A 16,147-nucleotide genomic window follows, 5' to 3' on the forward strand; every position below is an offset into this window, starting at 1 on the left:
GCCTCTTTGTTTTTTGCTTCACTTTTTGCATTCTGAATGAAGATGCACATCTTGCATGTGCTCAGTATGTATTGATTTGCTCTACATTGAAATAAAGCTCTGTCAGTGTTTTACTATCATGTATTATTGGAATATGATTTCTAATGCATGATATAGTGTTAGGTGGATAAAACAATAATGACAGACAAAATTAGCTAACAAAATTGGCAATGTTACAAGTAACTGTACCTGTCAATTACACTACTTATAGTAGTAACAGTACAAACCTGCCTACTAGCACCATCTGAAATGCTTTATTTCCAGTTAAACAACAACCCAAACTTGTTTGTTGCATTAGACTCAACCAGGGACGTTAATATGTGATCATACAATTGCAATAAAGTTAAAGTATGTGGCCTTAACAGCATTACAGTCATGTCAATAACTACTGGTAATTATTGTATTATTTCCCCACCAGTAAGAAAACGGGCACCACACGCACATTACTAGTATTTGTACAAGCAGCAGTCACACAATCCGCTCTGCCATGATGAGCCCAAGTCACGTCCCTTCCGGTTTGCCTCATCGGACCGTATTTCATAGAAAATATGTATGGTAGTGAATGGAGAGAGACAAATCATGTTTTGATCCCGCTTGAATTGTGCCATGACTTACACATAATATGATGTTTGTCAATTTAAAGAGAATTGTTCAACATGAGAAAGTCTCAGTTTGACATAAAACTAATGAAGGAGAAGACTGAAAATACGTAACTATAAAGACCACACGGCCGGCAGTCGCGTTAGTGACATATACATTGTAGAACTGGTCGTGTACATTAGCTTGCTCGCAGAACTGACGAATTATCTTTTAAACTGACGAACATCATATGTGTAATTCATGGCACAAGTCAAACCGGATCAGAACGGTATTTGTCTCCCCTCCATTGATTACAGTACATCATTCTTAAGGTCCCGTTGAGTCCGAGGGGAAGGGGCGTGACCTCGGCTCTCCTCCGCCTCCCTAAACGGAAGTTGATGGTTGCCTAGTAACGCTAGGGCGCGTACCATTCACTGACTATTCTCCGGTGGTCCGTAAATTATATGTGTGTTGTCGATATAAAGTAAGTTATTATTCATGTTTTAGTCAGTACTGTAGTTTTTTTTTTCTTTCACATTTGTTCAATAGCAAAGGTTTGCTTCCCACTGTAGTGTCCCATCAGTAGTGTGGGTAAAGGCTTTCCTCTCTGTCCGTGCTCCTTTACCCGCTACGTTAACTAGCTGAACCTGGTCAACAGCCAAGTTACCGTTAGTTAGCTATGCTAGTTTGATGTTAGCGTTAATGTTTGCTTCGAGAGATTCGTGTTTTTTCTGTCAACCATATACGGGCGGCCTAGTTTGCCTAGTGTTCAAGTGAAAAATAACAAAAATAGCATGTGCTGGAAGAAATACAATGTTTTCCTTATCAGTTGTTCCGTTACTTTAACCGTAAGCGTTTTTGTTTTTTTTGTTAGAGAAGAGACATGTCAGAAGTAAGCAAACGCGCAATGCAGAGCGCTGAAGGTGAGGGGGGTGAGGAGGAGGGAAAGGAGGAGAAGCCCAGCCAAGAGGAGAGCGACACAGAGCTGCAGGATGGAGGTGACGAGACAGCTGAGGACGGTGGAGCGAATGTCCCACCTGCTCAGGTACAGTATGTTATCCGAGGGCTAGTTTTGCTTTAGTGTTTTTATTCCTTTATCAACTCCATATGGACATATGGGGATATTAACTCCATCTTTTGCCCACTTGTGGTGATGTTGTGCTAGTCTGGAGTTCATGATTATTAAACTGCTGCATATATTGTCAGTCCAATGCAAGAACAACTGCCTGCACCTGTAAAAGTCTAAAATTTGGATATATAAGGTGTGTCTAACATTACATACTGTCTGAACCATAATCATGTCATTCATACATGCGTTCTGTCTTTGTGCCTCTGTGGTTCACAGGATCAGTCAGGAACAGAGGATGGTGATCCGACGCCACAGCTTAACCATGAGTACAGTGGTGCGGATGAATACTCTGTTGCTGCCATAAATAGATGGATGGATGAATAGATGGATGAATAGATGGATAGACAGACAGACAGACAGACAGACAGACAGATAGAATAACAAAGGCAGACATCAACATATGGAGGAAAACACAAATATATCCATCTACAAGACTTAGACAGGCAGAGATAGACCAAAATACTTCCAAGTGCATGTTAACAATGCATGTTCTACATCACTCCACCATATTTGTAAGTATACAGGTGAATTTGCTGATTGGTTAAATCGACATCTTTTACTTTCTGTGTTTCAGAGCAAGAAGATGTTGCTCAGCTGCCATTGATACCTTACCTCTCAAACCTTGACACATCAGATGATATGGAGGATCAGGAGCCACTGCCAGAGGGGGAGGAGGAGGAAGAGTTAATTGTTCTTGACTCTGAACATGTCTGTAGCTTCTCCTTTAATATTTATGCAATAATGGTTAATTAAGTGACTAGATTTTGTCTTACAGCTCCTCAAAGAGAACAATGCTATCACTGTCTTATCTATGTGTCTAGTGCATTAGTGTATTAGGTGCACCAGTAACACTTAGCTAAAGGTTACCTTGTGCTGTCCAAGCTATTTTGAAAGGACAGTTCACCCTGTAGTGATATTTATCCATCTAGATTGTTTTCGTGTGAGTGTCCAAATTTTGGAGATATCGGCCATAGAAATGTGTGCCTTCTCTTGAATGTAATGGAAGTAGATGGCACGCAGCTTGTGGTGCTCAAAGCACCAAAATGATACATTCAAAAAAACTCAACAACTTAGGAGGAAGCCATTAATGTTTACATCCTGCTTTCATAAACACAAGCATCTCATCCATGAGTTGATGTATGCTTCCTTCTGGGCGGTGATACGGGTGGTAGGTGTTGTTAGGTAGAAAGAAAATAGTCCTGACATGAAACTGCTTATAGCAAGGTCCGTGGATTATCTTGAGTAACCCGCACATGAGTGCCATCTATTTCCATTATATTCAAGAGAAGGCAGACATCTCTATATATCTCCAAAACCCAGCAACTTACATCAAAACAATCTAGATGGCAAGTAGAATTTCGATTAAATATGTATTTTGTTTTTTAAGAGAACTGTCCCTTTAATGCTACACAGAAATGTATTTGCTTCTAGTCATAGACATCTGTAGCACAGTGAGTTTATAAACATTATATTATGTCATTGATGCCATGTTTGATCTGTTGACAGCCTCTGGTAAGAAGGCACCAAGCTGCTCTGAACAGCCAGCTCAAAAAGCAGCTGGAGAGGATCAACCTTGCCCTGAAGGAAAAGGTGGGCAGCTTTTCTTCCAACAACTAATATCCATCTCTGCATTTTTTTTCTCCGTTGTTTTATTTTGTTTGTTTGGTTGATTTAAAACATTTGCTCTTTTAGTACTTGCATACACAAAAACAAACAACATGTAGTTCACATAACCATACTGGTAAACATGTCCTCACTTTACACCTATAGGGTCTCAGTATGTCCAGAAGATGGTGCTGTTGAATTGTATATATTTACTATTTTTGCACTTCTTTATTTTGTATCCAGCATAAAAAATATAACAATAACAAACCAAACTTCTGTAACTGGCACAAAATGTGTATGACAAATAATGTGTGTAGGTATCAGGAAATCAGAATCAAACAGACTGTCTGATATAATTATAGACTCTTGAGGATTTGTTCTCTGATTTTTACCTGTGCTCTCTCTTTCTCACTGCCTCAGCGGGCACTGGAGAAGGCAGATGCCAGCCATTTACAGGAGATGAAAACAGAGAATTTTAGGGTTCAAAAGCAGTTGTCCAGACTTCGGACCAAGCTGGAGGACCGTCGTCAAACCAAGGAACAGGCCGAAGCCAAACATCGCAAGGCACAGGATCAGCTGCAGGAAATGAAGAGCCAGTTCACTAGTTTGACCAGTCAGGACAGCAAAGCCAAAGCTTATGGTGAGACTGGCCTCCGATTTGGTGTTCAACTGTGTTGAACCATTTACTTTAAACTCTTATCAACAGTGTAAGGTTGTTGATTTTACCCATGATGATTCTTATGTTTAAGAATATGTTTGGAAATATGAGCAAAATATTGCAAATATGAGCAAAGAATTTGGCTTCTGAAATTGTATTGTAAATATTATACAATTTTAAGCTTCGCATAGAGCTACACACATTTGTCTGTGCAGCCAAAGAGGTATAGACACACCCAAGAGTGTAATGTATAAGGGTTATCAGAAATTGGAGCAGATTACCTCAAAGATTGGAGTTTTTCAGCCTATTGTGACTTTTCTTGTTCTGCTTCTGATGATAAGTAAATCTCTGTAAAGTCACACAGCTGCAGACATTGATTGTCTTTGTAGAAGCCATTTGGATTGAAACACAGGTCCAGATTTTGGTGCAACACAATTAAACTATCTCAGTTCAAATTGCAATGTAAAGTTTATTGAATTTAATTAAAATGAATTATACGTAGATCTTAGGATCAAATTTTTGTGTGAAGGATTGAATAGTTAAGCCTAAGATGTAAACGATTTGCAGCTGTAGTTTTGTCCATTGGATATACAGTACTGATTCAGCAACAACAAGACAGCACCTGTCAGTCCATGTTTCCAAGCTACAGGTTTGAGCGGTGTTAACTCCCGTGTACCTTTCTTTATAGTGTCCCAGCTGCAGGCTGAGGCCGACAACCTGAACCTGCATCTCGAGTTCACACAAGGACTCAGTGAAGATCTGCGCTCTAATGTGAAAGCCATGAAGAACGTCAGACACAAAGTGGGAGCCGAGAAGATCCAGGCCGAAGAGCAAAAGTTGAAGCAGGTGGACAGGCTCAAGTCTAGCACATTGAAAACATCAGATTTCTCAATTCTTTGACTGTTTCAGGCTGATTAATTCATTGGGATTGATTGGAAATACTCCTGTGTCGACAGGATTTGTATGTAGCGCGTCTGACAAAGGATAAGGAGAGGCTGACGCAGCAGATAGCCATGTATGACGCCCAGACCAGCGCTCAAGCAGAGGAGACACAGGCAGCCAAAGAGGCTCTCTTTGAGGTAACTACATATATTATGGCACGAGACAGTATATAGTACGTCTGTAAGTTGAAAGTGCCTTTAATAACCAAGCAAATGCTATAAATTAGTGCTTCTGTTAAAAGTGGTGTTGATAATCCTTGGCTAAAGACTGATGATTGTTGAGTCTCATAACCACATACCCCTTATTTGACAACCTGGGAAACAGACTCAACAATCTATCTTTCTCCAAAATCTTCCAGCCCATCTATAACCATTTGCATTTATGGGCAGGAATCTGTAAAGATTAAAGCTGCATTAATATATTATTCGATCACTTGGGGACCACTAGTTGTAAAGAAAACATTGGCAAATAATCACCCTTTGATGTTGTTATGGCTAACGTGTTAGCACACAGTCTATTTACACACACACACCCTGTGGATAAGCATGAATTTTGAGTTGTATTTTTGGCCAGATAAAATCTCACATCCTAAGATAAAACTCTGCCTCATTAGCTGCTAAGTGCTGCTTTTTTTCAGCAGCTAGTCACAAACTTCGTTGGCTGTTAGCTGCTGGCCCGGTAGAATTCAGTCAGTCCAGGCTAATGTTGTTATTTTACATGTCTGACAATGTTACAGAAACGATTCTTACAGAGACAGACCAGAAACAAAAGCCTTGCTCAAGAAGAAGTCTCGTTCTGGAACCTTGCAAGATGTGAGTTGTTGCAGGAAGACAATGGTGGAAACATTAGTCAGAGTTGGAGACTGGAGTTTAGAGTTTGCCTAGAGTAACTGCCAACAAGACTTTATTTCCAGAGTCATGGCTGAAACTGATTTTGACAATCTAGATGAGGCAACAACTGTAACAACTCAGCTCTCAGCAAGATTTCAGAGTGAGACTTCTCCTTGAGCGAGACTTGTGTCTCTGGTTACAAAAAGGATCATATTTTATTGTTTTCCTGTTTTTGAAAAAGGTCTATCTCTGTAAGAATCGTTTCTGTAATGTTGTTAGAATAACGCATTCCAAAATCTTTAGTAGTATTAATCATTCACACACCCAAACATTTAGATGTATGGCCCAGGTTTAAAAGTACCAGTATACCTCTTTAAGATATCGGTTAGCGTGTTTTTTTTAACATTCATCAAACAATGATTAAAAATTTCCAGTACAGTACAGTTACAGTCAGTAACTGACAACAGACAGCAAAGATAATATAGCATTTGTGATTATAATGACATTATATACCATTATTATCATTATAATCACAAATGCTGTATTATCTTTGTTGTCTGTTGTCAGTTACTGTTTGATGGACCTAAATTTAAGCAAAAAAAAAAGGGTATCCTGTTGTGACCATACATTGATTCCCTTCAAAACAGCATATTTTTCATTCGCTGAACCAAATCTAAGCCTCTTATATACTGTGCATATTGTCTTATTCTATGAGTGTTGGTGAAGAATGAATACAACATCCGTTCTCCTGACACATGTCCACTCATGTCTGTGTGCAGGCTGAGATGGAAATGGAGTCTCTGGTAATGGCACGTAAACAGCTGCTGCAGCAGTGGAGCAGCAGTCTGATGGGACTGGGGAGACGAGATGAGGCCTTCAGCGCCATGCAGGAGGCCATGCGGTGAGAACGATGGATGGTGTCTCTCTAAATTGACAGATTGTTTTCTCTGCGATTCAGGCTGAAGCACAAAGGGGAAATGAAAGTATAAATTACTGCCACTGTAATAAAATGCGAATCATGTGTCCAATATGCAGATGTGTGTAGAAAATATGTAGAAAACACAACACAATATTTGTAGGATGTTTAAACAGAAAGGTAACAAATCAAAATAGAAGCATCCATCAATTCATTCTTTACTGCTGTCTTTGTGTACCTCAGCACTGTCGAGGACCAGTTGATCTCGCTGGACAGAGCGATTGAAAGCTACAAGAAACCCACCGCTGAAGAACAGGAGCAAAATGAGACATTAACGATGCAGTTGAAAAGGTCCCAGATGGACTGTGCCTCTTATAAAAAGCTGATCAGTGAGAAGCAGGCCCAGCAAGAGGCCATGCAGGCCCATTATAGCACCTGCCTCCGCACTCTGAAGGAGACAGAGCGCACCCTCACCAGGCTCTCTAAGGTAGCCAGAACTTCTGTTTTGACAGCTCTGCTCCTAATTTATCCAGAGAGGTGTACTGTTACAATGTCCTTCTGCCTTCTCTTTCCCACTGTAACCATTCTACTCTCCAATTTCCTTCCTTTATTGTTCTAGGAAGCAAGCACCCACCAGGCTGAAGTGAACGATCAGAGGAGGCAGTTGGATAAAGAGAGTGCTAGGCGTTTGGAGTTGGAGGACAAGATCATGACCTACATGCAGCAGAAGCTCATCCACAACAGGCCTGCCAAGTACTACCAAAAGCTCACCAGCAAGACAGCCACACTCAAGACGGAGAAGGTAAAGATGGGATTTAGTAAGTTAAACAAAGCATTCAATGTTTTTCAATGAAAGTTTCAGGCTGTTGGAAAGCCCTGTGAGAAGGTTAACCGCCATTCAGTCAGAAGGTGCAAGGTACATTATCAAATGATTTAATACGTACCTTAAGTTTTAAAATGTCCGGTCTTATTTAAAGTAGTATTTCACTGATTTATTAATACACTTCTATAAACATGGGGAACTCCAAAGAAACAGAAACAGAAGATATCCAAAGTTGTATTCTCTGTTATAGATCAGATTCAAAAAGCTGGATCCTACATTCCCCATTATGCAACTCAATGGAATCTTTAATTAGACCTCTGCCTGTTAAATACCCACTTTTTTAAAATTCCCCTCCTATAGTTTGTTACTCAGCCTTTCTGTTTAAAATTTTACATGTCAAACCGAGATAACCCTGATGACATCACCAGGGTTATTTTAATGCCTCTGCGCCAAGGACGTTTAATTATATCTGGACAAAGCCATGGAGACGGAGGCCAGTTCATTCCTATGAAAGCTGCTCATTTGTCGCATGAAGCCAAAATGGCTCAATACCAGAGTGCTCCTTGTGACGAGTTAACTCAACTTCATGTGTTCTGATTCTTCTAATCAGAGGACAGCGCACGATTATGTAACAGAACATGGAGAGCAGTGTTGATGGAGCAGTGAAGAAAGCAGAAGTATAATATGCTGAAGATAGAACACTGAAAAACAGCACAAGCAACACATGTAGGATATGCTATTGATAGGATACACAAAGACATGACATTTTTGTCCTGCTCATCGTCTCTCCTTCCCCTTTAGATCTCTCAGTTGCGGCAGCTGGAGAACGATGTAGCCGCGATGACACTGGAGAGCAGTGAGGTCGGCCAGCATCTGGACAGCCTAGCCATCACCCAGGAGGCCCTCGATGAGGAGATTGCAAACTACAACAAGTTACTGACGTCCAAACAGGCTAAGATTTCTTCCTTTAATATCCTCATCCAGCAGAAGCAGTCCACTATCACCGACTACAACAGACGGATCAATCAGATCGCAGCCAGCACTGGGGTGAGAGAATCTGGGGAAGCAGTAATTCCTGGTTGTCTCTTTTGTATGTGGAATATAAATAAATTAGAAACTATCTTTGGAATTGGACATAAAAGTCACACCCTTCCTTTGCAATGTGTGCTTCCATTCCCAGCATGAGGATCTGAGTCCTCAGCAAATCAAGGCACAGGCGTTAATGGCTCAAAATACAGAGCTGGCAGCGAATATCAAGAGCAACCAGAGGTTCTGGATGAAACGACTGGAGACTCAAGTAGGACTCACCCACGAGTTAGAAGCCAACCGCAAGGACATGCTCAAACTGCAGACAGAGTACACTGCCATGCAGCAAAAGAAAATACGCCTGGACAGTACGTAATGTAGTTATAAAGAAGCACGCATATGCACAAATAGGTCATTCAGTTGCCAGTTAGTTATAAGCAGGCCACTTGTGAGCATGAACTAGTAGACAACGTGTCTAATGATGTAACTGTGTGTGAAGTATTTAAATGAATTATTTTTCAGTCTGACATCTCTAAATAAGCTGTTTTTTGAGTAAAACTAGTCAAACATGCTGAAGTGAAATCTGACCACACTCATACACAAGCTACTATTAAACTAACTCCAACCCCACCAGGTCAGATTGAAGCAGAGCAACGTGAGAATGCAGAGCTAGAAAAGAATGGGAAGATGCTGAAAGGAGACCTGCTGAAGCTCAACACCCTGCTGAGCAAGAACGGACAGCTCAGTGTGGCACTAGAGCAGGAAAACGCCATGATGGAGACAGATTTCCTTCACAGACTGAAGGCATTACATGATTCTATTTTTAATATTCTATTTTTTGCAGTTTTAATAGTAAGTGATTATTAAACATGATATCACGTTTTCAGGAAGCAGAGCGGGAGTCAATCGAGATGCAGATGAAACATGAGAAGAAGCAGAAGGAGAAAGAGATGCTCCTCAACTGTCTGGTGGAGGCTGAGTCAGTCGCATTTTCGTTTTTTTCCTCCTTTCTGTTTCTATGACAGTATGGCAATCATACATACTCATGTAAAATATTGATGACGCTTTTAATTAAAACATATATATTAGAATGAAAACAGGCCTCAGGTATTGACAGCTCATGTCAGTCTGGTTTCATGATTTCTTCCATCCTACATAAACAGCTCATTCCTTTGTTGTGTGTGTGTGGCCAACAGGCAGCAGATCATGCTGTGGCAGAAGAAGACCCAGCTTATAAAAGAGACACGTTCAGTTGTGGACACAGAGGTGAAGGGAGACATCCAGATGATGAAGGCTGAGATACACCGTATGGAGGTGAACACACTGCACACAATATGAGTATAGCTGTCGTCCAATTGTTTGCCTTTGTATGTGCATACATGTATGTACACAGAGGCAGTAAAATAAAAGCACCTCACGTTTACATTGAACTCTGTTCATATTGCCAGTGGACGAGTTTGCCTTTCTGTTTCTTTCCCCCCTTGTGTGTCCCCTTTGTCATCATGACTGTGCTGGAGGAACAGGGAACAGAAAAAAGCAGCAAATCATATAGAATACATCCAGAGGACGTTAAACTTGTTTTAAAAAGTCTTAAGCAATAATGTTTTAAATTAGACATGTGTTTTTTTCTGGAGTTGATAACAGACGTTGCTAAGGAGTGGGACATCTTGCTTCTTTCTCATCTCTGTTGAGAGAGTTGCACATGCGCAGTACTGATCAGGCAGCTGACTAGGCTCAGACCACATGGAAGCCACTTGCAACGGTTACTTTTTTAATATCTTTTACAGTCTCACTTTCAAACTCAGCGACAACTGAACAATGTTCAAGTGCTGCTTGACAGAGACGGATGGAAAGATATGAGTAAAAGCCAACAGCCTTAACTTCAACACACGTCATAGCATCGCACCTGAAAAGGAGAGTAGATTAGCATGTTCACTCAGATGTTGTGGTCACATCACCAAGCTGGAGGCAATAAATAACCAGGACTACTGCAGGGGTAATTGACCGAGGACTAAAACCCAAGAATATAAATTCACATTGCTCACAAAAGCCAGAAAGGGGTCAGAAAGTGGTATTGGAGATCCATTGTTAACCTGTCACCTCACATTTTATTTAAAAGAAAGAGAGAGAGAGCCAGTCACAATGTTTGTTTACACAACCACTGCCTCATGTAACTTACATACAATTACATTTTTGTTTATGTGATGTTATTTCAAAATGTGTACATCTCATTCATCTAAAATATATGCATGATGATTTCATATAATAACAACACTTTCACTAAGATTACATTCGGACCTAATTTACCTGTTGGGCTACAGCCTAAAGAAAATGTCAGCTTGACTTTACTCAAGACTAGCAGCCAAACTGGCGGTGAGATGTCGCTATTTGGTAGATTTGGTTTATCAAAGACGCTAGCAAAGCAACACAGTACATAAAACAAGTACAGCAGAAACATCAGAAAGGTCGGACCACAGAACAACAGAAATGAACAGGTTTACCGATTCGACATATCAATCTGCAATGCAAATCAATCGCCAATTGTCTCTGGAAGTGACTGTTTGCGCAACATCACTGTGATTTGGTCTGTAATAGTTGTCTTTTTAGCTGCAGTACATATTTTAAATCATTTAATGACTGTCGAATCAAAAGCATACCATATATTTTAATATGCAGCTTGTTAGAAGCTCAGACGTTCATCTTTTTCAAGCACTATTTTGGTACATTTCATCTAAGGTACAAAAAGGCCTATTAGATAGAATAGCATCTAAAAAACAATATCATAGTGGGTAAGGTAAAGCAAACATTTAAAGTGGGCTAAAAGGAATAGCTGGGCCTCTAAAGTAATTTTAAAAGGTAAATCAATAAGGCTTCCTAGCCTAGTTATTTTGCATGCCTTTACTCATGTTTTCTCAGCTTGTTTTAGTAAGTTTGGACTCCATGTGTGTCTTCGCAGGTGCGACTAAACCGGATAATGAAGCAGTCGGAGCAGCTGCAGAGAGAGAGTGAAGCAACAGTCGCCAGACGGGAGACCCTCGTCCTGCGCAGGGAGGCCATGCTCCACAGCTCCCGCAAAAAGGTTACAAAGGGTGGGCTGAACCTCAAATTAGAGGGCCTGAAGCGCAAGATTAAGGACGCAAACAAGGTAAGAGACTTTGATTAACCGTGTCTGCATATGTCCCTGAAGCATGTTCCACAATTATCTTATATGCAGTATGTATGTCTTCAGCATGTGGTAAAGTGTGAGCAGATGATCAGGGAACTACAGGAGAGCAAGGTTAGTCTGAGCGACAGGCTGGCGCAGCAGAAGCAGCACCTAATAGAACTGTGTGGCACCAGCGACAACCTTGACCATGACATCATAAATCTCCAGGAGACCAAACACAGGGTGAGGAGCAAATACTATACAGTGTAGTGCATGACAACATATTAAATGCCAATTTCTACCAATGTTTTGTATATATACATATATTGCAATATGAGTCTTGATTGTAGTGGAAATGGTAATTTTTGCATTTTATTCCCATTGAAAAAAATCTATAATAATGATGTGATTTTTGCTGGGGTTTGTACTAAATAAGCATGTTGGAGCATGTGATTTGCAGGCCACAGCATCTCTGAAGCACCACAATGCCTTATTTATAATGGTATGCTCTGACATATAATACCTTTATCAAAAAAATGCAGCTCCGGAGATTTGGATATTGCATTTGTCCACATTGTGATTTTGTTCATATTTTGATTAATTGTTCAGCCCTAGCTGTGTGTGTTACTGACTCTTTGCTGTCTTTAAATATAATACAAGTGCACCGCCTTAATTGTTGAAGCTACCAAAGTAATAAATGATAATTGGTATGTGTCAATCCAGTCTCTATTCACAATAGAAATATGCACCCTCAGTCTTCTGCCAGTAACTCTGACTTGAGCGTCACAGTTTCCACTCATGAAAACCACTCCCCCATGACAACAATACCAGAAATAACTACTCGCCACCTCCACCCCGTGTATGTTTTTTAACATGTGAAAGCACAAAGCATATCCACACTCATTCTTTATCCTTCCCTCCCTCTAGAACTTTAACCACCTAGTGACTCTACAGAACCGGTCCAAGAAGCTGCAGGAGGTGCGTCAGGGCAGCTACCGAGCCTTGTCCACCAGTAAATCCATCGGAGCTGCTCTGCAGCGCCAGACGGAGCGTGTGCACGCTACCAGCACCATCTTGCACCGTGTGTGTGAGGAGTTCCCCCAGCATCAGGGGGCTCTCCGCAGGGTGTCACAAACACTGGCAGCACGCACACAGGCCCTGGAGCAGGAGACGCCCCAAGAGTGAAGGGAGGATACAGGAGGGAAAGATTAGTTAAGTGTTGACCTGAGGTTATTTATTTTAATGTTATTGTAATGTTTAATGTTAATGTTCTGAATGAAATATTCGTTGTGAAACAGTGTGATGAATAAATATCAATTAAAAATAACTAAATTCCTCCAAGTGTTTGACTTTTTCAATCCAGTTTTCAGTATGGAAACTTTAAAAAGGTAAAAGGTTAGTTGAACACGTGAAGGGTTGCTAGTGACGTTGTCCCAGCCATTAGTGCAGCAATGACAAGAAAATTGGATAACTGAAACTTTTCAGTATTATTGTGTGTTGAGCTCATAAACATTTTATTTGTTCACTTGCTAAATAAAGGGAAGACAGCAGCACGTTTTAGCTCTTTAAATCCTATGCCAGGCCAATATGATTATATTTCATAGATGTTTACTGTCTTCATGATGTTTTTAAAAACTATTTTGACAGATCTGGATGGTTGATTGGAAATTTGGGGACTCTGAGGTTTCACTCCCATCCCAGAATATGTTGAGAAAGGGTGTTTGGGATATTCTGTATTACTTTCTCCCTACCCTTTACAATGACGTGATTATGTGATCAAATGATTTGCTTCGACCCGGTGTTGGTCCACAGAGAGCTGGAGTGGACACAGCACATTCCACACATTTTGGGGAGCCTGTCAATGGTCCCAAGGTCTTATGTTCCCAGGGTCCTAAATTTCCAAGATCCTATGTTCCTCAGGCTCTTCGTTTTCAAGGTCCTATGTTCCAAAGGCTCTAAATGTATGTTCCCAGGCTCCTACGTTTCTAGGGTCCTAAGTTCCCAAGCCTAAGTTACCCAGAGTCTTATGTTCTCAGGGTCCAATGTTCCCAGTTCAATATTCTGCTTAAGCACATTCACCTTCCTATTGTGTTCAGGCCAGATAACCTTGGTGGGGAACATAGTACCCTGGACACATAGGGCCCTGGGAGACCACACATGTAACTGGGGAACATAGAACCCTGGGAATAGAATGTTCCTGTTATGTGCCATATAAATCTGGGAACATAGGGCCCTAGGAACAAAGGACTCTGGGTACATGGAAATTTATTTAACATACAGTAAGCTAAAGCTGACTAGATAGGGCGATATTATTCTGTTTAATGACTTGAAATCAATTAGAGCTGGAATCTGTAATATGATTGAGTTACTATGGTGTTATTTATCTGTGTGGGAGTGCATTATAAAACACAGCATCTGCACATTTACCATGGGTGGAGATTATTTCGTACCCTGCTTTGGAACCAAAGTAATTACACCTATCATGATTGACACTGGAAATTACGTCTATTTAAGTCGTGTAAACTTGTATGACACCATGTCTGCCCTGAACTTAATAACATATGCCAATTATGCAGCAATATCTGGCAGTTTTACAGAGCTGACCCAAGAAGCTGCAGGCTGTCCTTGACGGCATCACATACGTCAAGTGATTTCAACTCTTACAAATAAGATGCTACTGTAAGGGTGGCCACCAAACCTTGTCCATGCAATGCTGTGGAACCGGCTCCATCTCATTCTGTGACTGTCGTGCTGGGTTTTCCACAACACCCGGGGGAGCATGGCTTAACAGGCAGCTAATACAAAGAACTCCGGCTCCTTTTACTCCTTCTCACGCTTTTCTCACATAAATATCTGACATACATGTAAACTCTGACAGTACACTGTATCTTTAGGCAAAGTACGGATCCATTGTTTTATCATCTTAGCCTACAGTATGCTAATGCAAAAGAAAAGCACATGCTTTGTTAATGTAAATACTGGCCATTTTGAATTGTTAACCTGTGCTGTCCAATATTTCAACTTTTTTGTCATATTTTCAGGATACTTGTGAACCATCGTAGTCAAATAATTATGCCCAACTGCTTCTTGGATCGAAACCATGTCCAGCCCAGAGACGGGTTCATTTGTGGTGATTGGATTACAAATTGAAACAGATTGAAAGAAGAAATAACAACTTCTTCATGTCAAAAATTAAAAAGTTGCGTTCATGAGCAATAAAATACACCTTATTTTGCTCTATTGTGACCAGTAGCTTGTTGTGACTGAGATTAGCAAACTTTAGATGGGCTGCTGATGTATCTGACATTACTGAGTCAATTCACTGACTTTGGGATTATGCCTTTGTTACTGTTACAGTACTTTTCAGATGATTTTTGTTATTGCTATTTTTGGTTACAATGGCTGCCTTTCAGGAAAAGTTACATAGACTCACTTTAAGGAGCTACACTGCAAAAACTCAAAATCTCAAATCTCAAAAGTGTAGTTGTAGTTTTTGGGGAAGAAATTTTAATCAGAAGAGAAAGATCTTCATTGAGTGATTTTTTTAATGCCTAAACAGGCAAAATAAACTCTCATTTTCATGGCTGAATAAACAAACTGATATAAAGGACAACATCATTTCATACTGTTTTACTTTGTTTCTATTTGACGTGCCCTGCCACCTGTCAGGCTTCAAACAGTGTTCTGGGGACCAGAACAGCTTGTTTATTCATTGTTTTACCTCATTAATGTTGTAAATATTCAAATTCTGAGTTTGAATTACTTACGCCAAAACTACACCCCTTCAACTGGTAAGCTTGTCTAATTTCTAGTCAAAATATCTTATCACTCTTACCATAAGACACAATCACCAAGAAAACAACATTTCAGTGGGTTTCACCTGTTTTAGACATTTTCACTTGTTCCATTGTCCAATTTGTTTTCACTTTTTACAAGCAAGAAACATCATATTCTTTGTTTGTGTTTTTTTTAAGTGTTTTTTTCCCCTGTGAAGACAATAAGAATATTCTCCACTTTATGCAAAAAACCTTAGTCAGTACATAAACTGTAACTGTTTGTTAAGCTTTTTTCGTAGAGAGAATGTTTGTGCTCATCTTGAAGTCAAGTGGCTTGTTCACACTCAAAGACTTAACTACGCCGGTGTGTTTTCCTTCCAGCCATGTCAGTCACACTCTCATAGTTGACCTCTCTGTAGAAAGCTTTGGTATTCATGACATTGGCAAACCAGTATGTGTAGTGTATTCCCGTGGAGAGAGTTCATGTATTTGTGGAGGAGAACTTTGTGGTGAAATTACCAATTTGTTATTTCCTTCTTCTTCAGAATCAGAAACAGAAATAATTTATTATCCCCGAGGGGAAATTGTTTATGTTACAGCTGCTCCCATTCAAAGTTCAGAATATGCAGAAATAATTATAGTAACAATATTAATAATAATAACAACGATATCTATATAT

General features: G+C 40.2%; 1 protein-coding gene across 1 annotated transcript; it reads left to right on the forward strand.

Annotated features, from left to right (window-relative positions):
- The first annotated feature begins 1,525 nt into the window (after positions 1 to 1,525).
- ccdc40 (coiled-coil domain 40 molecular ruler complex subunit) lies at positions 1,526 to 12,878 on the forward strand. Its single transcript, XM_073472546.1, has 18 exons — positions 1,526 to 1,663; positions 1,964 to 2,021; positions 2,322 to 2,455; positions 3,254 to 3,337; positions 3,773 to 3,992; positions 4,699 to 4,856; positions 4,967 to 5,089; positions 6,562 to 6,683; positions 6,942 to 7,185; positions 7,318 to 7,500; positions 8,323 to 8,568; positions 8,702 to 8,915; positions 9,182 to 9,351; positions 9,435 to 9,526; positions 9,744 to 9,861; positions 11,504 to 11,692; positions 11,777 to 11,935; positions 12,620 to 12,878. Exons 1-18 carry the CDS (start codon positions 1,526 to 1,528, stop codon positions 12,875 to 12,877), a joined length of 2,910 nt encoding a protein of 969 aa, XP_073328647.1. The 3' UTR covers position 12,878.
- Positions 12,879 to 16,147: the final 3,269 nt, after the last annotated feature.

This window comes from Pagrus major, chromosome 1, assembly GCF_040436345.1.
Source record: "Pagrus major chromosome 1, Pma_NU_1.0".
Lineage (NCBI taxonomy): Eukaryota > Metazoa > Chordata > Actinopteri > Spariformes > Sparidae > Pagrus > Pagrus major.

What these genes read in the sequence shown, in the direction of transcription:
- ccdc40 (XM_073472546.1), top strand. Translation starts at nt 1,526, where the DNA reads ATGCAGAGCGCTGAAGGTGAGGGGGGTGAGGAGGAGGGAAAGGAGGAG. An exon ending in CTGAGATACACCGTATGGAG is followed by an intron (nt 9,862 to 11,503) that starts GTGAACACACTG and finishes GTGTCTTCGCAG; the next exon opens with GTGCGACTAAACCGGATAAT. An exon ending in TCCAGGAGACCAAACACAGG is followed by an intron (nt 11,936 to 12,619) that starts GTGAGGAGCAAA and finishes CCCTCCCTCTAG; the next exon opens with AACTTTAACCACCTAGTGAC.